This window comes from Ctenopharyngodon idella, chromosome 3 (assembly GCF_019924925.1).
Source record: "Ctenopharyngodon idella isolate HZGC_01 chromosome 3, HZGC01, whole genome shotgun sequence".
Lineage (NCBI taxonomy): Eukaryota > Metazoa > Chordata > Actinopteri > Cypriniformes > Xenocyprididae > Ctenopharyngodon > Ctenopharyngodon idella.
In genome coordinates this window covers 40,332,170-40,354,386 of record NC_067222.1, presented here as the reverse complement: position 1 = coordinate 40,354,386, position 22,217 = coordinate 40,332,170, and the positions used below count along the sequence as shown (strand labels likewise).

The 22,217-nt window shown below is 37.8% G+C and overlaps 1 protein-coding gene across 2 annotated transcripts; it reads left to right on the top strand.

Annotated features, from left to right (window-relative positions):
- The first annotated feature begins 480 nt into the window (after window positions 1-480).
- Window positions 481-22,127, top strand: atp13a1 (ATPase 13A1). Of its 2 annotated transcripts, XM_051886100.1 has the most exons (25): window positions 481-962; window positions 1,157-1,246; window positions 2,314-2,577; window positions 3,970-4,125; window positions 4,499-4,568; window positions 5,396-5,502; window positions 5,587-5,716; window positions 7,050-7,105; window positions 7,309-7,435; window positions 7,959-8,096; window positions 8,181-8,301; window positions 10,200-10,357; window positions 10,738-10,913; window positions 12,675-12,785; window positions 12,874-12,999; window positions 13,705-13,813; window positions 13,932-14,125; window positions 14,227-14,323; window positions 14,568-14,755; window positions 14,871-14,985; window positions 17,329-17,525; window positions 17,609-17,751; window positions 17,979-18,090; window positions 19,387-19,530; window positions 21,600-22,127. In XM_051886100.1, exons 1-25 carry the CDS (start codon window positions 642-644, stop codon window positions 21,708-21,710), a joined length of 3,561 nt encoding a protein of 1,186 aa, XP_051742060.1. In that variant the 5' UTR covers window positions 481-641; the 3' UTR covers window positions 21,711-22,127. The 2 variants fall into 2 exon arrangements, with proteins under 2 accessions (XP_051742060.1, XP_051742062.1); XM_051886102.1 differs by lacking the exon at window positions 1,157-1,246 and having other exon boundaries at window positions 629-777.
- The last annotated feature ends 90 nt before the right edge of the window (window positions 22,128-22,217 follow it).

The window sequence follows — 22,217 nt, the reverse complement described above, 5'->3', positions numbered from 1 at the left end:
ATAATGAGAATTATATTAATGTTTTCATGTGATATACTACTAAGTTACATATAAAAGTCCAGAAAAAAAAAAAAAAAAAAATATATATATGTATATATATATATATATATATATATATATATATAATAAATAAATATTAGTGTCAAAAACCCTGGCTGTCACTATTTTAGTACAAGTAAATAGACGTGGATTTGTTTTAAATATAAAAGGGGGAAGGATGCCGCCTGTCTATTAATATATTTATTTCTATATAATATCATTACATTTACATTTAATATCATTAAATGTTACAGTTTGTTTAAAGTCGTCTATAAAATAAAATAAAATAAAATATAGATTGGAGCTAGACTATTTTATTTACGTATATGGAAATTCCCTGATAAATATAATCGTGTAATATATATTTTTTTATATCACGTTTTCTTTGAAATATATCATTTTATTGTTTGTAATATGTACCGGATATTGCGTCACCGGCGTACGTGCTTGCGTATGCGGAAGCTGTCGTATGTGTCTGAAATTTTTCAGAAATCTGTAGAGTGGCCAGACAACAGGCCGGTGCGAAGCTGACTTTTTACCATCAGCACCTGCAAGGAGGAGGTGGAGAGTAGGAGGGTCAACGGAGAAAGGCGCACTCTAGAATGGATGAAGCTAAAAAAGAGGGGAATATGGCCGCAGACGCCGTTAATGGGCCGGGGGGGACGCAGACTCGCGCACCGAGCGATGAGCTGGTGAGATCAGTGTCTCTCCACAGCCGCAGGTCACGCGTTCTGCACGGTACGGTGTTCCCGTTTCTCTTCCTCTACCCACTCTGCTTATATACGTGGTTTGGAGTTTACGGGGCTTCCGAGTATGTTGAGGCCGGCCTGCTGGCGCTCGCCGCTCTTGGGATCGCGCACGTCCTGACAGTGCTTTCTGGCTACTGGTCCGTGCACGCGCACTGCTGGCTCACCTGCTCAAAGGTGATAAATGACACATAAAAACATATGTGTGCAATATAAACATTGTTTTGAAAGACTAACACATTTGGGTAACCCTCTCTTTTTTGTCTTGGTTTGACTTGGATAAGTAAGTCAAAAACCCAAACATATGTTTGGGACATCTCATAATAATGTACAGTAAGCTGACTGGAATTATGCAATTATATTTTAAACAGGAGTCTGATCCAGCCAAAGCCACATTTGCAAAAGTTATACCAACACCCAACAATGGTTCAGCTGAATTAGTGCCTCTTCTGAGGGATAAGGTGAGACCTGTTTTTCCTGGTGTTTAGGGGTCACACTTGTGATCCTCTGTGGTCAAAAGACCAAAGACAATAATCATTTTAATAAAATTAATGTAGTATATTTTGTTTCAATAATGTTTATTCTTTAATATTTTGTATTTTGAGGGGATTTTAGACAATATTCACCTCTAAATTATTCACCATTTATTCCTATATGAAAACAAATATAATTAGAAATATTTTACTTTAAATTAATAGTGTTTAAGTTAAAAATAGAGCAAATGTTTTTAAAAACCAATTCATATTCATAGAAGGCATATTTGTGCTATCTGATGAGAGAATTAAAGGAAATCATATAATGCCATTACCAGCAGATGCCTGTAATAGTCCTCTATAAACACAATGTATTCCCTAGTTGCTTATAAGAGAATTTTTTTTTGACATAAATTCTTATAAATATAAGCATAAATTTTATTAAGTTTTGCATTTGGATATACATTTAGAAAATATCAAAGAATATTTTATCATTGCTGATTTGTTGATTGTATCATAGAAATTGCTCTGTATTTTCACATTTTGTATTTCTTTTGTGGCGGTCATTTTTGACCACAAATATCACAAGACTTTTTTTTTTTTTTTTTTTTTTAAATACCATTTAGCCTTTTGTAATTATGTCCATGATTTTTCTTGTGTGTTCATATTTCGAGTACCACAAAAGTCACCGAATTTTGTACCATTTCAATTAAGTAAAAAATTCAAAACGTAATATCTTTGCACTAAAATGACCAAAGACCACCAGAGGGTTAAACAAAAAATCAATAATAGCTATTTTTTAATGTGATATGGTGCTTTGCAGGCTCTTAGATGTTATTATACAGTTGTCACACAGTCATACAATTTTAAAAACTGAATGTCTGCAAAAGAAAATATATATATATATATAAGATTTTCCAATATTTAGATATCAGATTTTCAAAAGTTCTGGAAATCATGAACATCTGGAAAAGTCATGATAATTCATTGGTCAAAAGGTGTGGAAAATGAAAAACGTATATGTGAAGTGTCTTTTTTTTTTTTTTTTTGTGCAGAATGAGGATGGAACGGAAAGCCTGTCCTTTGAGTTCCAGAAGATCCGTTATGTGTACGACAGCAAGGAGAAGAAGCGCTTTCTGCAGGTGGCATTTCCGATCAATGTTCCCATGAGTCATTTCCAGAATTGGAGAGGTTATCAGGAGGAGGCTCAGCTACAGGCTGCAGAGAAGAGCTACGGCACCAACCGCGCAGAGATGGTGGTGCCGGACTTCCTGGAGCTCTTCAAGGAGAGAGCCACAGCTCCCTTCTTTGTCTTCCAGGTACGCCTGGTTTTATTCTACTGGGTAGATTACTTACAAATTGTAGTCAGTTACAGATTGCAAATTACTTGATGAAAAATGTAGTTATTACATTACACATTTTAGGTAATATAATCTGACTGCTTTTAGATTACTTTTTAATTGAAGTTAATAATGTAACCTAGTACATTACACATTATAGGTAATGTATTCTGACTACTTTTTGATTACTTTTTACATAACTCGTTTATAACATTGATTTGAATAGGACCATCTTATACCATATTGATATAAAAATACAAAGAGAAAGAAAATATATTCAATTTTTTGTTATCCACAACATGAAGCACATTAAACTTTACATTACATTATGGTTTCCCAAACTGCGGTTTATGAAGGAACTGCAGGGGATATTGAGGAATAAGCTAATAATTTATTAAAAATAAAAAGGCAAATTAAAAAATAAATAAATAAATAAATGAAAACATATGCTAGTAAACAAATAAAGTATAAAATAAAGTCAACTTTTTAGCATTTGTTGATGTCATGTGACCATTAATTGAAATCAGAGAACCATGAATATGCGAAAGTGTTATTAAATTATTGACATATACCAGATCAAAAGAGTTTTGGCTGACAAAAAAGTTTGGGAATGCCTGCATTACATGTACATATGAAATGACATGAATTTGTGCATTTTAATGGGTTTGAAAGACAAAAACCTTCCAAAGACAGTAATAGACCTTATTCAGAGCAGCGTCATGTCGGGTATGAACGCGAGGCTGTGAGGGATAGACTTCACCATGGTCAATATTAATAATTTTACATGTTTTGTCTCTTAGAAATGCACATTTGACAGTAGCTTGAGTTGACAGTAGTAGTAGCTTGAGTTAGGATGCAAATGTAAATTAATGTTCATTAACAAAAACAGTAGCATCTGTAAAAAAAATTGCAACAGCCTCATTTTTATATGGTAAAATTTATATATTCTGACTGTTTATCAAAATTAACCATTGGTCTTCCATAGTAGCATACATTTAGATCATGATAACCACACATATAGCACCTCAATACCATGGTAAAATGTAACTATATGGTTTCTATATTATTTCTATGAAAAACAATAGCTTAAATCCATTTAAATGCACAAATGCTATAGCTTAATCACAAAAAATACAGTAATTATATTCCATTACTCCTTTAATACATTTAATACATGTCTACATTAATAATATAATAAAATTAGATATGAATATCCCACAACACCATGGTGCATTTAGTGTTACTACAGCAGTTAGTGTTACTATTGGCTTTTTAACACTGAAAATTTATCAAATTTACATCCTGGGTCCATAATTGAGAAACGCTATCCTGTGGGTATGAAATGACCTGCATGTTTTTGTTCCCCTGCAGGTGTTTTGTGTGGGTCTGTGGTGTTTGGATGAGTACTGGTACTACAGCGTCTTTACGCTCTTCATGCTTGTGGCGTTTGAAGCATCTCTGGTGCAGCAGCAGATGAGGAACATGTCAGAAATCCGCAGAATGGGGAACAAACCTTACATGATCCAGGTAACTCCGACAGCCTTCAGCTTCCAGCTCCAGTTTTGGTTCATCACACAGTTCTGGCTCTGTCTTCTGATTGGTCAATGCAGCATTCCATTTGTGATATCATCCACAATACAGTGACATATATGCACAGCTACCATATTTAAAAAGCATTTTGTTATTGCTTGTCAGGGACTATATATTTTATTGAAAGTATGGTGTTCAAAGAATATGCTAAATAGAATAATGTGTTATGTAGTAATTATTTTATAAATGCATTACATAGCAACTGTTTTGTAAAAGTATTGCCTTATTGCTTCATTAATAAACAGATTTAGAGTAAGAGCGATATATATATATATATATTTATAATTTGAGCTCTTTCCATTTGTAACAGGTCTATCGGAACAGAAAATGGAGGCCTGTATCCAGTGATGAACTAGTCCCTGGAGACATTGTCTCAGTTGGTGAGTTTCATGTAATCTTTCTCAGGGTTTTTCAAAATTGGTCTTTGGTGGTGGCGGATGAAAAAGGTCATCCACACACACAGTACAATGTATCCTACCCATGTGAACTGAGAGCCAAGTACTGACAGTAAACACAAGATACACAAAGGTGCACTCTTGTGAAAACTCCCATTATAATCAATGAAGCTGTGCAGTGAATCTCTTTTTGACATTGTTTTTATACTGTTGGTTATAATGAAAGGATTCGCGAGTGTGCAGAACTCATGCTGAACAAAAACTCAGCCGTGTTGAGTAGATTCTGACTAACTTAAACACCTGTGATTGGCCGTTGCGTTCACAACCTCAACAGATGTATCTGTGATTGGCTGCAAAGCTCAGCGCTGCAAAAACACATTGTAAATAGAAATGTTACACAAACACTTGTGGGAACGTTTTAAAGCAGCCAGCTATCAGCAGGTACCGGTACTGCAGAATGGCAGGTATCATCACATTATATGATCAAATAAATCTTTGGCAGGACAAAGATTCATTATGGTGTCTGCCAAAATATTTTCAATGCAGGAAAAACCCTGTGTCTATAATCGCATCAAGTAAATGCAGCCTTGATGAACATAACAGACTTCTTTGAAACCATTACAAAAATCGTACTGGCTTTTTAAATTACTGTTCAAAATTAAAATAAAAAGTATTTGGCTTCATGTTTTTAGTTACTGTGATCAACTACACTTGTTGTTAATTTACTAGTACTGATTTCATAGTAAAAATCCAAATACTAATGTGATATTCACTAGCATGTTAATGAACATTGATTTGTCATTTTGTCACAGGACGGTCTCCTCAGGATAACCTGGTTCCCTGTGATGTGCTGCTACTGAGAGGCCGCTGTATTGTAGACGAGGCCATGCTCACAGGAGAGTCTGTGCCTCAGATGAAGGTGTGTCTGGTATCTCTCTCCACAGAATCAGCACCAAACCTCAGCAAAATCTGCTGTCTGTAATTGGCTATGTTGTGTCTGTAGGAGCCTGTAGAAGATCTAGACCCTGACAGGATCCTGGACCTGCAGACAGACTCCCGACTTCATGTCATCTCAGGTGGCACCAAAGTGGTTCAGCACAGCCCGCCTCTCCGAACCACTGCTGGACTGAAACGTTAGTACTCACAGCTGTGATTGGTCCTCAAGAACTTTTACATGTGCTTTAGCTCAAATGCCCAATAAACCTTAGATTTATTAGTGTCAGCGATTTTCAACCCGCTCTGTATTGTCGATAGTATATGTAAGTGAACAATGTTTCACTTTGTGTTACCTGCATGTTTTTGTATCCCTGCCCACAGACCGATCGACAGAGCGTTATTAACAGAACAGTTATTGGTTTACCGCTGAAAATTGTAGACTTTGTCTACTCTTGAAGCAGCGTTATGGTAAAAATTGAACACTATGGCAACAGCTTTCTTACCTGTAGGTGACGGCGTTTTGCTTCGGGTGGAACTGACATAGCAGTTTCTTTCAGTTTTTCTCCATTCGTTTGGCATAAAACACTGTCTGTGGTCATCCAGTTTGAAATGTTGACTACAAAAACAGAGGGTTTTTTTAGGTTGTCCATCGCTGCGTTCTCTCCGCATTTACGATTCTTTGCAGCCTTTAACCGCTGCCTACAATGCACTGGATCCTTCACTGAAAACCGAAAATAACTCACTCCCGCTGTTTACTGTTTGAATTCTTGCATCTGGGAACAAAACAAGTCGACACCATTTGAACTAAATGTTTGCTAGGAAGTATTTCCTACTAAAGCAAGGCGGTATGTGACTCTGGTCAAGAGTATCCATAGCAGACTGGTGGGAGTGGCCTTGGATGACAACATGCCCAGTGCATTATGGGTGATGAAGTTTTCCTACCTATTTGGCAAAAGGGAAGACAACAGCCTTTTTTTCTGTTTTCTCTTGTCAGGTAGCACCGCATAGGCAGCCAAGTTTAATTGTGAGCTCATTTTGCCAGAGGTGAAGTACCCCTTTAAAGTCGGCATGAAACGGAAGTTGAGATAGTCTTTTCTTCTCTTTTGTGATTGTATATCAGAGTGAAACAGCATCTTGAACAAGAAAAAAATGTGGGGCATGACTTGACTTTGTCCATGTGGAATTGATTGGATTGTTGGATGGATGGTTGTGGTTTGCTGTTGCTGTGATCTCATGTGAGTGACAGGTTGATCCCGCCCTCGCGTCAGTAAACACATCATCAGAGAACAGATGAGCTACAAGAGGAAGGGGAAGTTATTTTGATTAAAGATTATGAGGGCACATGAATTTAAAAAATAACGATGTGCACTGATAAATCATTTATAGTAAATACTGCAATATTCCATAAAAAACAAGAATTGTCAGTTTTGATTTCATGGTGACTTTAATAGTTTTAAATGATTAAATAGGATTAATATCAGTTTAAAATGTGTATAAGTAATTATACTCCCTCTTTTTCTGTCTTTACAGCTGTAGACAATGGCTGTGTGGCTTATGTTTTGCGGACTGGATTCTACACTTCTCAGGTGAGGTGCTTGATCAAGTGTCATGTTTTTGAAAGTAATTTGTTTGTACGTTTTGCCACTATTTGTTTGGAGGACAGTGGAATATTGACAGGAAACAATTAAGAGAAGAAGGAGGGATAGGGTTGGAAAAATGAGTCGCAACCCCACAACCCTCTCCTTTAATTTTGCATCTTAAAAATGTCTGAACCTTTGTTGTTTTTTAGGGCAAATTGTTGAGAACGATTCTGTTTGGTGTGAAGAGGGTAACGGCCAACAACCTGGAGACCTTTATCTTCATCCTTTTCTTGTTGGTTTTTGCCATTGCAGCAGCTGTGTATGTTTGGGTCGAGGGTGAGTCACCTTCATCTGTAAAATCTCCTTTCACAGGGATGGGCAGGATAGTTGACTAGCTGTTTTTTTTGTTTTTTGGAAGAGGATTAATACTGTTAAACACTAAAACCTGCTCCGAAATGTCACAGAGAATGTATCTCCTTTAGTTACTGCTGAATTACTTTTAAGATAAGTTAAATATTTTAACTTTTTAAAGCCAGTTAAAGCCTGAAATCTCTGTTTAGTCCAGTTATGTGTTTTGAACTCAAGAACATATCTTGTGTAAACTGCCACTAAGAAACTGAACAGGTTATTTCCAGTTTCCTTACCTTTTTTGCTAATTTAAATGTCTCTTTTACTCTTTACAAGCCCTTGTGAGATATTTATAAAATGGTAGAATGTATCTTTTTTACGTATAAGTGATATAAAATTGCTCACATATCAACAGCATATCACATCAGTTTTTAGTGTTTTATCTATGGTCCTGGAGGAGCGATAGATATAATGTGTCAGCTGTCTCATACTTCACTCTCTGTCTTTTCAGGGACGAAAGACCCGAGCAGAAACAAGTATAAGCTGTTTCTGGAGTGTACTCTGATTCTCACGTCAGTAGTACCTCCTGAATTACCCATAGAGCTCTCACTGGCTGTTAACACATCTCTCATAGCGCTGGCCAAACTCTGTGAGTGACCGCACTGAATTCTGCATTGAAATCTCACTATTCTCTCCCTTCTCAAACTTATCCTCTACTATTCTTCTCTTCCAGATGTGTTTTGCACAGAACCTTTCAGGATTCCCTTTGCTGGGAAAGTGGAGATTTGCTGTTTCGACAAGACTGGCACCCTGACAAGCGACAGCCTGGTTGTTCGTGGTGTCGCGGGGCTCAGGTAAAGTCTAAGCCAAAACATCTTGCAAAATCATCCTGAAAGAGTTTTCCTTCTTCATTATGGACCCTTTTCACAGACTGTGATAACACATTTCCACGGTTATTAACATCTTAAATATTAAGGTTGAGACAATACATCAATTCTCGATTCGTGATACAAAGAATCTGGCTCAGAATGCTTTTGTGACGCAAGATTAATGTAAACACAGCCCACTGCGAACACCCTTGTAATAAATTCGCTTCAACTAAACTTTATGAATGATTATTTTAGGTTTAAGTGGTGTGTGTAAAGGAACTGGAAGCAAGCAGAGTACGGGTGTTTCTAAAGCACATAGTGCCATCTGCTGTTAAAAACTAAGCTCAGCATCGATTCGTGAGAGAATCGCGATTCATCGGAAAATATCAGAATCGCTCCAGATTCTTTGTACTGCGAATCAAGAATCGATGTATTGTTCCAGCCCTAATAAATATAGCATATAAAACACTTTTATATTTTAATTTATAAATCTATACTTTCTGTTATATTACCTTGGCATTATATCAGAAAACTGGTTAACGCTGCAGCGTGAGTGTTTCTAAAACAACGGCTAAGAGATTGATGGCAAATTTGACATCTTTCTTTGTTCTGACCACTGTAGTCTATCTAGGAATATTTTTGTCTTTCTTTTTGGAAAGTCATAGAAATGTTATCGTGAACTTTATATTTTGCTATTGGATCAAATGGGAAGGCAAAATCAATAAATTATATAGTTTCCATTCACATGAGAGTGAATCCCCTAAATTATCACTCTGCGTGTGTACAGAACACGACTCGTTCCCGAAACTGATGATTGACACTGTGGAAACCATAGCAACGCTCTGCTGTCTCACGTGTTTAGCATCTGCTATTTTTACCAGAGCAATATTACAGCAACCAAAGACTCATTATGTTCTGCAATTTTAAGCAAACCACTGTCGACAGAGGTGCCATGTTTTGTATATGCTTAAAGCCCGGAACACACCAAGCCAGCGGTCGGCTGACTAAGTTTTCTCTGTGTGTTCTGCACCATTGGCTGAAGTTGGTCCTCGTTGGCTTTTTTTCGGCCGATTTGACATGTTGAATCGGCGACGGAGCTCGTCGGTCCGTCGGGCCATCTGATCATTCTGATTGGCTGTTCAGCTACTGCCACCTGCTGGTACGGAAAGGCATTTCTTCTTACGCAGGCGCAGAATGGATGTGCTACTTGGCCGTCGGGTGTCGAGCGTCGGTTTGGTGTGTCAGGGCAACTTTGGACCCAGACGCTGCCGACGTGAGCCAACTTCGCAGTCTGCTTTCGTCGCCACTAGTTCGTCCGCGTCGGCTTGGTGTGTTCCGGGCTTAAGGCTGCTTCACAGTGTTGCTATGTCCTCTTATTATAAGCATTTTTGGGGTTGTTGTTTGGGCTTGGTTCATAAAGTGATTAATTTCACAGAGTTCACAAAGCATTTTGGATTTATTTCGGTTTATTATGGGCTTGTTCACTGTTTTTCTAGCAAGATCTGGCAACACGAATGAGTCAAGGCTTGTACATCGTTCCCTGTGGTTTTCTTGCACTACTCATAAAGAAGAGAGACACGTCTCTGACGTTTAAATACGTCATTAACAACTAGCTGTTCATTTTGGTTCCGTGCACACTTCCCAAAATTTTTGTAACTGCGGTTGCCACTACCTGCAGTTTTCAGGAGTTAATTCGTTTGTAAAATGCGATTGTCACTCCTGTAAATTACTGAACTGTGTGTGAACAGAACAGGATTAAGCACTAAAAGGTGACAACCGAATTTAGCTGCAGTCTGTATGTGGCCTATGATGACTTCCACTTCTGAGAACCCTGGAAATGTGAAAAGATTCCATTTGTCTATTTGTGTTCCTTCTTTCCTTAGAGATGGGAAACAAGTGACGCCCGTGTCAGAGATACCAGTGGACACTCATCGGGTGGTGGCTACGTGTCATTCGCTGGTCACGCTAGATGATGGGCAGCTGGTGGGTGATCCGCTGGAGAAGGCCATGCTGACAGCAGCAGACTGGACGCTCACTAAAGGTCCGATTTTAAACACAGATCCAGTGTTTGAAGTGGGCCGGTACGCACTCTATATTTACCTTTAGTGTACCACCAGTTTTCCTTGCGTACCGGCACTTCCGACATGTTGCACGTACGAAAGCCCACTGTGCCCTCCATTCTTGAACTGAGCATCGGGAGTACCGCCACTTTTATTTTTCCACTTCAAGCACTGCACAGATCTGTTCATCCGAGCTCAGTGACTGCACTACAAATGATCATTAGGAGTAATTTTATCCATTTTCCATCATGTTCTATTTTTGTCAGCAAAATGTTGAAGTTATGTCAAAATGGCAGAAAAACTTTGAATCATTTTGAATTAAATTCTTGATGTTTTACATGCTTTCTGTCCCTTTGTTTAGATGAGAAGGTGTTTCCTCGTGGCATAAAGACTCCAGGGCTGAAGATCCATCAGAGGTTTCATTTCGCTAGTGCTCTGAAGAGGATGTCAGTGCTGGCGTCATATGAGCGAATGGGCTCCTCTGAGCTCTGCTATATCTCAACTGTTAAAGGTGCACCTGAGACCCTGAAGGACATGGTGAGCATCTCTTTTGCTCTTTATGTTAGTTTGTTCTTTGTGGTTTATCTATATATCTATATATATCTGTGCTGGCTCTGACAAACACTGAATAAGATGCACATGTTTCCCACAGGATTTTGTGAGACTGTGGCGGGGGAGGGAGGTACCTCTGTTCCTCTAGGGCAGGGGTCGGCAATTAAGTTTGGCATCGGGCCCAAAAAAAATTTCGCCACTAGATGGCGGGCCAGAACATAGTCAAAGGATAATTTAAGAAATTAGGCTAATTGATGAAAAATGCAACTATAATTGCCTGTGACAGACTGTTACAGTGTCTTTTGCAGACGTGTGCAGAGTGACATTTAAGCTAGCTGGTGAGAGAAAATGGCAGTATCAAAGAGTCCAAAGAGAAAGTTGACAGCGAAAATAGGGCATACAAAGAAGAATGGAAAGACAATTATGCATTCATCCTAACTGGCTTTGTGAATGCAAAGCCGGTGTGTCTCATCTGCAATGAAGTTGCAGGTGCGGGCCAGATATTATTGCTGGCGGGCCAGTTTTGGCCTGCGGGCCGCCTATTGCCGACCACTGCTCTAGGGACACTGTACCTCAAGCCACCTAGTGAAATGCCATCTTTTGAATCATATTCCTACGAAAATAATGGAAATAATGCTAGTGCCCTCTACATTCCCCAAATGCACGCTAAACTCACAGCACATGCAGAGATGGAGTTCACTGCATTCATTCACCACATGAGCAAAGTGCGCACTTTGCTTTGAAACACGCAGTGCAAACAAACTATATACTTATTTAATACTAATTTACTTTTGTGATTTGATACAGGCACAAAGTCATATTGCACTTTCGATTTTAGTTCGATTGACAGATACTTTGCCAAAGCAATGGTGCCAAACAACGTTAGAGACCTTTTATGTTATTATGAGAAGTTTTAAAATATTTTAACTGTGGCGACACAGATTAGACTATGGCGGGCTGCCAGAATCTAGGTAATTAATAGGAGGAAATGCTGCATTCTTTAGCTTAGCATGAGAAGCTCTGCTCCCTCCCTCACACACTAGTCCCAGGGTTAACTTTTACCCTAGGTATGTGGAAAATACAAGAACCTTCACCAGATAAATTGAATTAGCTCTGTTTGGAAATAATTAATTAGTCTAGAATGATTGGGGAGATTTTGTAGGGGACTGCATCTAGTACATCTAAGAATAAAAATGATAAAAAGAGGAATAATGACACAGAATTTGACAAATGACAAAAAATGTCATTTGTCCTGTTTAATAAAAATTTATATTTTATAATATTCAAATGAGAAGCCCAGAACACACAGCAAGTCGACGGTCGGCCGTCAGGCAGTTTTTGTTTGTCGACCGACTAAGTTTTCTCAGTGTGTTCCACACCGTCGGCTGAAGTTGGTCCTCGTTGGCTTTTTTTCGGCCGATTCGACATGTTGAATCGGTGTCCGAGCTCGTCGGTCAGTCGGGCCATCTGATCATTCTTATTGGGTGTTCAGCTACTGCCACCTGCTGGTACAGAAAATAATTTCTTCTTACGCAGGCGCACAACGGACATGCAACGGACATATGTTCTGATTGACTGTGATTTTGACTATAGTGAGGGTTACAGCACACCTAATATTAAATGAATGTTATTCATTGCTGCCATTTTGACCTGAAACGATGAGAATTATTTTGTGCATAATAACTTCAGGCTTAATTGTAGATTGTTGGTCATAAATAGTTTATTAAGGCATTGTTGTTTGTTCAGTTCTGCGAGTGTCCAGCCAGCTATGACGAGGTGCACAGAGAGATGTCACGGGAGGGAGCGAGAGTTCTTGCACTGGGATACAAAGAGATGGGCCATCTGAGCCATCAGCAGGTAGGGATACGCCAGTGATCCCTGAATGAAACGCTGAATGTCTGTTGTTTCACACAGGCTGTTATGATCACTCTCTGTGTGTGTGCAGGTGAGGGAGCTGAGCCGTGAGGTGCTGGAGTGTGACCTGCACTTCGCAGGGTTCATGGTCGTGTCCTGTCCTCTCAAGACCGACAGCAAAGCAGTCATCAGAGAGATACAAGAGGCCTCACACCATGTGAGTGGATTAACTCAATATGTTAACATGTATTTGATAACAGTTGAATATTTGAATGTATAAAAAAAAAAAAAGTATAAATAATACATATAAATGTTTGATATGTAAACAAACATGCTTCCAATGCTATAAATGTTACTTAAAGGGATAGTTGACACAAAAATGAAAATTCTCTCATATTTTACTTCCCCTCAAGTTGTTCCAAAACTATATGAATTTCTTTCTTGTTGTGAGTAAATGAGGACAGAATTTTCATTTTTGGGTGAACTATCCCTTTAATTGTTGTGATTTATTTATATATACATCACCATTCAAAAGTTTTAAGTTGTAAAATTTTGTTTTTGAAAAACGAATACTTTTATTCAGCAAGGACAAATTAAATTGGCATTTAAAACATTACAAAAACATTTCCATTTCAATTAAATGCTGCTGTTTTGACCTTTCTATTCATCAAAGAATCATGTGATTATTACCAGGGATGCACAAAAGTGCAACCAAAATAAAAAGGCCTGATTTTGATTAAATGTGTAATGTGTGTGTTGTAGGGCAGTATAGTTTCCTGTCTTTAGATTCATCATTTTTTTATTACAGTTCAGTCTATTAAGAACCATTTTTCCAATTATTGCCATTTAAAGTCCTTTACTTTTGGCTGCCTGTTTGTTTTCCTGAGGCAGATCTAACATTTGTCACATTGTCTGTCCACAGGTTGTAATGATCACAGGTGACAACCCTCTAACTGCGTGTCATGTGGCCAGAGAGCTGCATTTCATCCAGAAAGAGCACACACTCGTACTACAGCCAGGCCCCAATCAAGGTGTGTAACGCCTCTGACAGTAACATGTTTTAGTAACATGTAACATGTTTTAAATCCAACATGTTTAAACATGTTTTAAATCCATTTCATCTGTTCATTATGTTTTCTTTGTTTGCAGCTGAATGGCAGTGGGTGTCCATAGACGGCACCGTGTGCCTCCCTCTACCTCCTTCCTCAGTCTCAGATTTGGTCAGGCGGTACGACCTCTGTGTGACAGGAGAGGGGCTGACCAGGTTGACCTATGAACCTCGTTTACTCCACGCCCTGCTTCCTCATGTGCGAGTGTTTGCTCGTGTCAGCCCCAAACAGAAGGTCAGCTTTACACGTTTGAGAAACCTTTTTAACCTTTACCGTATGGTTTGTTGTTGAGCTGTTGAACATGGTTAACAGTGTTGATTCTCTTGTCTGTGCAGGAGTTTGTCATAACTAGTCTAAAGGGACTGGGTTTCGTTACGCTGATGTGTGGAGATGGCACGAATGATGTGGGTGCGCTCAAACATGCCCACATTGGTGAGTCATTAAACATACTTGTGTTAAAATCAGACATTTATAACACACATGTAATGGATTTCTCCATGTGTCATTTACAAATCTAACATACAACAAAAGTATTTTCTGGGCTCAAAACATGCTTAGCTCTTTCAGAAGCATGTCATAGATGGTAAATTTAGCTCGTCACTTGGTTAAAAACAACCGAAAATCACTTTAATCAGTAGATGTACCCATATCGTAACATGTCCTTTGTGTTTACCAGGTGTGGCCTTGTTGGCTAACGCCCCAGAGCGCATGCCTGAGAAAAAGAAGAAAAGCAAAGACAAAGAGTACTCCTCTGGAGAGCCCAGACCTGGACCACCAGTCCCGAGTTCAGGGGTCAAACTCAGCTCCCGTGCAGCCAGACAGAGATTAATGGCCCAGAGAGAGGAGCAGCTAGCTGCACAAAAGGTTTTTTTTTTTAACAGCCTACCCTCTGATCATGTTTTGATTTTAACATTTATTAAGCTTGAACTATTTCCTCCGTATGTGTGACCCTATGTTGCATAAATGCCTTGTGTCATAGGAGAGGATCAGTCAGGTACTGCGAGAGTTAGAAGAAGATCAGATTCAGGTGGTTAAACTGGGCGACGCCTCCATTGCTGCTCCATTCACCTCTAAACTCTCCTCCATACAGTGCAGTAAGTTGAACATGTTTTTGATCAGTTCACGTTCTCATTTTAGACTGTCTACATTAATCCGGATATCTACTTTTTTTTCTTCTGATTTTTGGCATTCTGTCCACACTGATACGGCATTTTTGAAGAGGTGCTCCCAAGTAGATAAATTTGTAGTGTGGACTGAGACAACGGAAGTATTCAAAAACAATGATGCATGTTTAGTCGTGCAGTGTTAGGAAAAGTTACTATTACATACCTGCAAACTAGTCGCTTTTCGGCGGAATTCACCGTTTTGAATGAAAATGTCATTTATATGAATCGTGTAGATCCGGAGAGGTTTTTTTGTTTTGTTTGGGGGTGGGGAGTGTCAAGGTGAGTTTGCATTAATTAATTGCAAATCAGTTAATTTTAACCTTTAATATTATAATGATGTACCAACTGTTGCTCCCTGTATAGTTTACAGCATTAGTTGAGAGAGATTTTTTCTTTGAGGAAATTTGCCATGTACTGTACCTGATAGGCCCCAAATTAATCAATATTGAATTGAAGGTGATCAAATCGCAAGCTTCTGAATCAAAATCAAATCCAATTGTGAAATTTGTGTCAATGGCCAGCCCTAATGTCAATAATTTTTTATTTATTTTTTTTGAAGCAAATGTTGTTTTTTTCCATTTATTTTCTTGTGGGAGTGCACCAGAATGCTTAGTTTGCATGTTAAAATCACGAAAATTTTCTACTGGGGGGTGGATGCCCCCAGACCCCCCTACTACTATTTACTTTGTAAACATGTCACCTTTTTCACCACTTTGGAGTTTGCAGATATGCTACTAAAGGTAATGCTGTACAATATTGTGTTACTCCCTAATAAAGTAACTAATTACTAAAGTAATGTTTTACAAAGATGCGTTACTTCCTAAAAAAGTAACAAAAATCTTACTTGGTTACTTTTTATGGAAAGTAATGTTACAATTTTGCATTACTCCCTGATGAAGTAACAAATTACATTACTAAGTTACTTTGTAAGGAAAGTAATGTGTTACAAAGACGAGTTGCTCGCTAAAAAGCAATGAAAACGTTAGTTACTTTTTATGGAAAGTAATGCATTACAATATTGTGTTACTCCCTGATGAAGTAACTGATTACATTACTTTGTTACTTTTTATGGAAAGTAATGCATTACAATATTGTGTTACTCCCTGATGAAGTAACTGATTACATTACTTTGTTACTTTTTATGGAAAGTAAGTTGCGTTATTTTTGCATTACTTTTTCTCTCCTGGCTGAGGCTCGCTCTCTTCCAGGCCTTGCAGGTGTTTTTCACTGAGAAGTTCTTTTTTTCATGCGTTTAACACAATAATGCATTCAACAACATATATAACACACACTGTTATTTTCTTTTAAAAACACATTTAGAATATGATAATATTCTGACCACTTAGAACAATTCCTGACCCCTAGAGCTATATATGCCACACAAAACATCTAACGTTATGGGTTATATTGGCTACTGTACAACTATTTTTATCGAAAGTTTAAAGTAATGTGTTTTGTTACTTTTGTACTTTTTGTTTTGTCCCGCGCACGCATGAGTGTGCATGTTTAAGTGACTGTTATGGAGAAAAGTGTTGAATTTTAATTAAAAAATTTTAGTGGTGAATTTAAAAGTGGTGTTACTTCACAAAAAAAACAAAAAAACAAAAATTAATGTGTAAATTTATAAAGTAATGCATTACTTTACATGCTACATCAAAAAAGTAATCTGATTACATAATGCATGTTACTTGAAATGCAGAGTCATACATATAGATATCTACGGCCATACTGGTATGTGCCTGCTATGTGCTATTCACCTGCAGTGTTGCTTAAAAATAAATGTTACTTTCTACAATCTTCATATTACATTCCTGCAAAGATGACAGAATATTTAGTCGCAAATGCTGTCTTGCGGCAAAACATGAGGGGATTGAGGCGATTGAGTGCGACCTACACTGTAAAAAATCTCAAATCATTATATTTCGTTTCTTTTTTCATTGGCTTTTTGAGTTTTACTTACTTTCCAAAAGTTGAGACACACCAGTAAGTGGTGTGATATTTGGCTAATAAAATAAATGTGCCAGAAGAATAGCGTGAGAACTTTTTTTCGTCTCTCTCTGTATCGTTTCGGTGAACTTTTATTGTATTTTACGCATGCGCAGCCAGATGATTTAAGGGATTTTAGACGTGTCAGTGTGGACGAAAAACTTGGAAAACGTTAGTGTGGACAAGAGAGCGTTTTGAAACAAAAACAGTATTTTTTTTTTTATAATTTATACAGATTATTAGTTCCACATACAGTTTGTCTAACTTTGTCCCATCTGTTTTCAGTCTGTCACGTGATTAAACAGGGTCGCTGCACTCTGGTGACCACCCTGCAGATGTTTAAGATCCTGGCGCTGAACGCTCTGGTTCTGGCCTACAGTCAGTCTGTGCTCTACCTAGAGGGGGTCAAATTCAGCGACTTCCAGGCGACCCTTCAGGGCCTGCTGCTGGCCGGCTGCTTTCTTTTCATCTCAAGGTCAAAGGTGAGATGGTAATGTTTTATAAAGCTGCTTGTCATTTGATGAACTGCGTTTCACTGACTGAATACGACATCTGTTCATCTCAGCCTTTGAAGACGCTGTCCAAAGAGCGGCCTTTACCTAACATCTTCAACCTGTACACTGTCCTCACAGTGCTGCTGCAGTTTGCAGTTCACTTCTGCAGTCTGGTGTACCTGTACAGGGGGGCACAGAGCAGAAGCCCACCCAGGTATGAATAGGACACTTATTGCCACATGAACGGGGAATTTTAGAAGTGGGAAATGTCTTATTACCACTTACAGTAGTACAAAGTTGTATATGTAAAGCCCAAAGTCAGTACCAGTCATTCTTCACATGTGACGTCATTGTTCACATTTGTGTTGGATTTTCATAACATTTGCAATCTGGCTTCATGTTTCACCTCTCTCATGCTCTTTATTTTTTTTTCTCTTGCAGGGCAGAGCGGTTTGTGGACTTGTACAAAGAGTTTGAGCCCAGTCTCATTAACAGTACTGTATACATCATGTCCATGGCCATGCAAATGGCCACATTTGCCATTAATTATAAGGTACTTTAAATGTTCATGTGATTATTATATTAAAGGGATAGTTCACACAAAAATGAAAACTCTGTCATCATTTACTCACCCTCAAGTTATTCCAAACCTGTATGAATGTCTTTCTTCTGCTGAACACAAAAGAAGATATTTTAAAGAATGTTGGTAATCAAAAGGTTGACGGCACCCATTGACTTCCATTGTATTTTTTTCCTACTATGGAAGTCAGTGGGTGCCATAAACTGTTTGATTACCAACATTCTTCTTTTGTGTTCAGGAGAAGAAAGAAACTCATACATGTTTGGAACAACTTGAGTGTGAGTAAGTATTGACAAACTTTTCATTTTTGGGTGTACTATCCCTTTAAATGCATGTATCGAATGTTGTGAAATAATTACTTTCATAGTTTTTGTAACATGCACTTCACCTTTGTATTTCATTTAAAGTAAAATATTTTGTCATGAAATTTTTGAACATTTTGTTATGAAATGAATTGACAAATGGGTTGCACTTTATTTTTAAGGTGTCCTTGATTCATTGTAATTATACATTTATGTACCGAGTAATATGAATTAACTACATATACTTACTAAAGGGTTAGGGTTTGGTTTAGGGTCAGTTATAGTGTTGTCAGAAGTACCGACTTTGATACCAAGTCAGTACTGAAATTTTAAAAATGTGATGCTTTGAACGCTGTTGTGCGAATTCGTAAACACCTCTGATTGGCCATTGTGTTCACGTGCTCAACAGATATGTCTGTGATTGGCTACAATGATCAACGCACGGGAGCGTTTGAAAGCACACGGAAGTGTTTTAATTTGAAAGCGGGAGACGGCTGCTTTCAAACGCTCCCGTGTGTATCTGCGTAAGTGCTCTGTGAAGAGCATCAAAGATGTCTGTTTACAACATGGTTCTGAAGTGTTGATCATTGTAGCCAATCACAGACATATCTGATGAGTGCGTGAACACAGTGGCCAATCAGAGGTGTTTACGAATCCGCTTAACAATGCTCAAAGTGTCACATTTTTAAAATGTTAGTAGTGACTTGGTATCGAAGTCAGTACTTTTGACAACACTAGTCAGCTGCATGCAATTATGGATAATTTATAGTTATTACAATAGTACCTACATGTAACATGTAACGAGGACACTGTAAAAAAGTGATTTTTTTTAATAGAATTTAGTTTACAATAACAACACTGCAAGCTTGGATGAGTCGAAGATTTTCAGTGAATAACAAATATTCTGTTATGTTTGAACTACTGACTCCTTTAAAAATGTCTAATTCATCAAACTTGTCTTGTTCAGGGTCATCCGTTCATGGAGTCTCTCACCGAGAACCGGCCCTTGCTGTGGAGCATCGCTATATCAGGGCTCGCCATAGTAGGGCTGCTGACGGGATCTTCACCTGAATTCAATGAGCAGTTTGCCTTAGTGGATATTCCGACTGAGGTATGAATTCAGTACACCACACTATTTACAAACTATTACTTACTAGAATGTTTATGGAAAAGTTTATATTTTAAGCGTGCAGTATGTCATTACATCAGTATTGTCACATACTAGTATTGTGATTAAAATTGTTTCTGGATACTGTTTAATTCAATTCCTCCATTCAGAATGTTAGCATAAATGTTCATGATCATAAATTTTGTGTTGACATTTAATTATCATACAAATAATTGTGATTAACGATTGAATGCACTTACAGTCTAAGCATAATACGTTATCTTATTTTACTTGCATAATACGTTATTTTATATACAGTGCCGCTTGAAAGTTTGTGAACCCCTTGCAGAATCTGTGAAAATGTGAATAATTTTAACAAAATAAGAGGGATCGTACAAAATGCATGTCATTTTTTTATTTAGTACTGTCCTGAGTAAGATATTTTACATAAACGATGTTTACATAAAGTCCACAAGACAAAAAAATAGCTGAATTTATAAATATCACCCAATTCAAAACTTTGTAAACCATTGATTCTTAATACTGTGTGTGGTTACCTGGATGATCTACGACTGTTTTTATGTTTTGTGATGGTTGTTCATGAGTCCCTTGTTTGTCCTGAGCAGTTAAACTGAGCTCTGTTCTTCAGAAAAGATCTCCAGGTCCTGCAGATTCTTCAGTTTTCAAGCATTTTTTGCTTATTTGAACCCTTTCCGGCAGTGACTGTATGATTTTGTCTTTTCACACTGAGGACAACTGAGGGACTCAAACACAACTATTAAAAAAGGTTCAAACATTCACTGATGCTCCAGATGGAAACACGATGCATTAAGGGTGAAATTTTTTTGAATTCAAATATCAAGGAATGTTGTACTTAATATTACTCCAGGGAAACATGCAAGTATCTTCTGTTGCTTCCGAAGGGCAGTACTAAATGAAAAAAATTGATATTTAAACAAAATAAGAAAAATTTGGACTTCTTCATCCTGTTCAAAAGTTTTCACCCCCCAGCTCTTAATCCATCCTGTTTCCTTCTGGAGCATCAGTGAATGTTTGAACCTTTTTTAATAGTAACTGCTCAGGACAAACAAGGGACTCAAGAACAACCATCACAAAACAAAAAAACAGTCGTAGATCATCCAGGTAACCACACACAGTAATGGTTCACAAACTTTTGAAAGAGGTTGTTTTAATAAATTCAGCTATTTTTTTGTCTTGTGAATTAATTTACATAAAAGATGTTTACATATATCTTACTCAGGACTGTACTAAATAAAAAATAAAATGCATTTTGTATGATCTCTCTTATTTTGTTAAAATTTTCACAGATTCTGCAAGGGGTTCACAAACTTTCAAGCGGCGCTGTATTATATAATATAATATAATATAATGCAGTCTGATTAAACCCACAAATCTTCATTTGCGTATGAAGACCTTTGACTATCTTTGTGTACTTTACAAGAGTGCATAGAGATAATGTACACATTTTGCCATTTTTGATTGTGTCCTACATAATTATTGTGATCATCTCAAATAATTGTAATTACATTGAATAACCATGATCAGATGATTAATCAATAATCGCAACAGGCCTAATGAATGTATACTCTAAAAATCCACCTGAAATATTTTTCCAGCCTGGGTACCTTTTGACTTTTCAACATATGATTTGAAACGTACTAATCCAGTTGTTGCATGGCATACTATATACAGGGTTTCTGCGGGTCTTAAAAAGTCTTAATTTGTTGTCATTGGTTTTACCAATTAAAACAAGTAATTGAGATCTGTTGTAAGTTGTATTGTCAAACTCTGAAGTGTTGTTAAGACAACTCATTGTGTTTCTCCCTAGATATTTACACTTAGAGATCATACTGACATGCTGTGTTCCTTTCACTTTATTCCTTAAATGTTCTTTATTAGATCTTTTAAAAAGGTCTTTAACCTTTATAAAACCTGCAGAAACCCTGTATATAGTAAGAAAATTGGTATTCAACCTTTCTAATCGGCTTGCCTCTTAAACATGTATAGCTATTTACAATTAATATGTTTTTATATTCTTTTTCTCTTTGCAGTTCAAGTTAATAATAGCCCAGGTCCTAGTTGTGGATTTTGTCACCGCCCTGCTGGTGGACAGAGTTTTGCAGTTTCTGCTGGGCAAAGGAACACTGAGGTTGCCTAAATGAACTGTTATTGCCAACAGTCACCAAAGCAGCTGCTGCCCCTCGTGACCAGACTGTGAACGGGCTTTACAGGAACACGGTGCTCAACTGGAGGCAAACTCTGCGAGATGTGAAAGGACGGGCGTGAAACTCAATACTGTACACACCCCAGTGTTTCCTTTTCCTCCCTGTCTCTGTCTTTGCTCTGTCTTAATACTTTAGCTTCATTTTCTTTCTACTGACATCTTTAACCACCCCCTCCGCTCTGAAGGCCAAGAAAACTACAGTATTGTGTTGAAGGTGAGCGTGTGTTTCAGTGCGGTCGAAGCGCTCGGCTGTGACAGGGGCGTTCTGGAGAAGTGTTTCTTTTTTTGTTTTGTTTTCATCATTTTGTAAAAAGATAAACCTCAGAAAGACTTATAAATGACCAAAAAAACTGTTGTTGGGTTATTTATTTGCATGATTCTTTCTCATCAAGACTTTTCACAAATTTGAACGAGAGAGTAAGTGAATTTTGTACTGCTTTTGACT

What these genes read in the sequence shown, in the direction of transcription:
- atp13a1 (XM_051886100.1), top strand. Translation starts at nt 642, where the DNA reads ATGGATGAAGCTAAAAAAGAGGGGAATATGGCCGCAGACGCCGTTAAT. An exon ending in GCTGGCTCACCTGCTCAAAG is followed by an intron (nt 963 to 1,156) that starts GTGATAAATGAC and finishes TATTTTAAACAG; the next exon opens with GAGTCTGATCCAGCCAAAGC. An exon ending in ACAAACCTTACATGATCCAG is followed by an intron (nt 4,126 to 4,498) that starts GTAACTCCGACA and finishes CATTTGTAACAG; the next exon opens with GTCTATCGGAACAGAAAATG.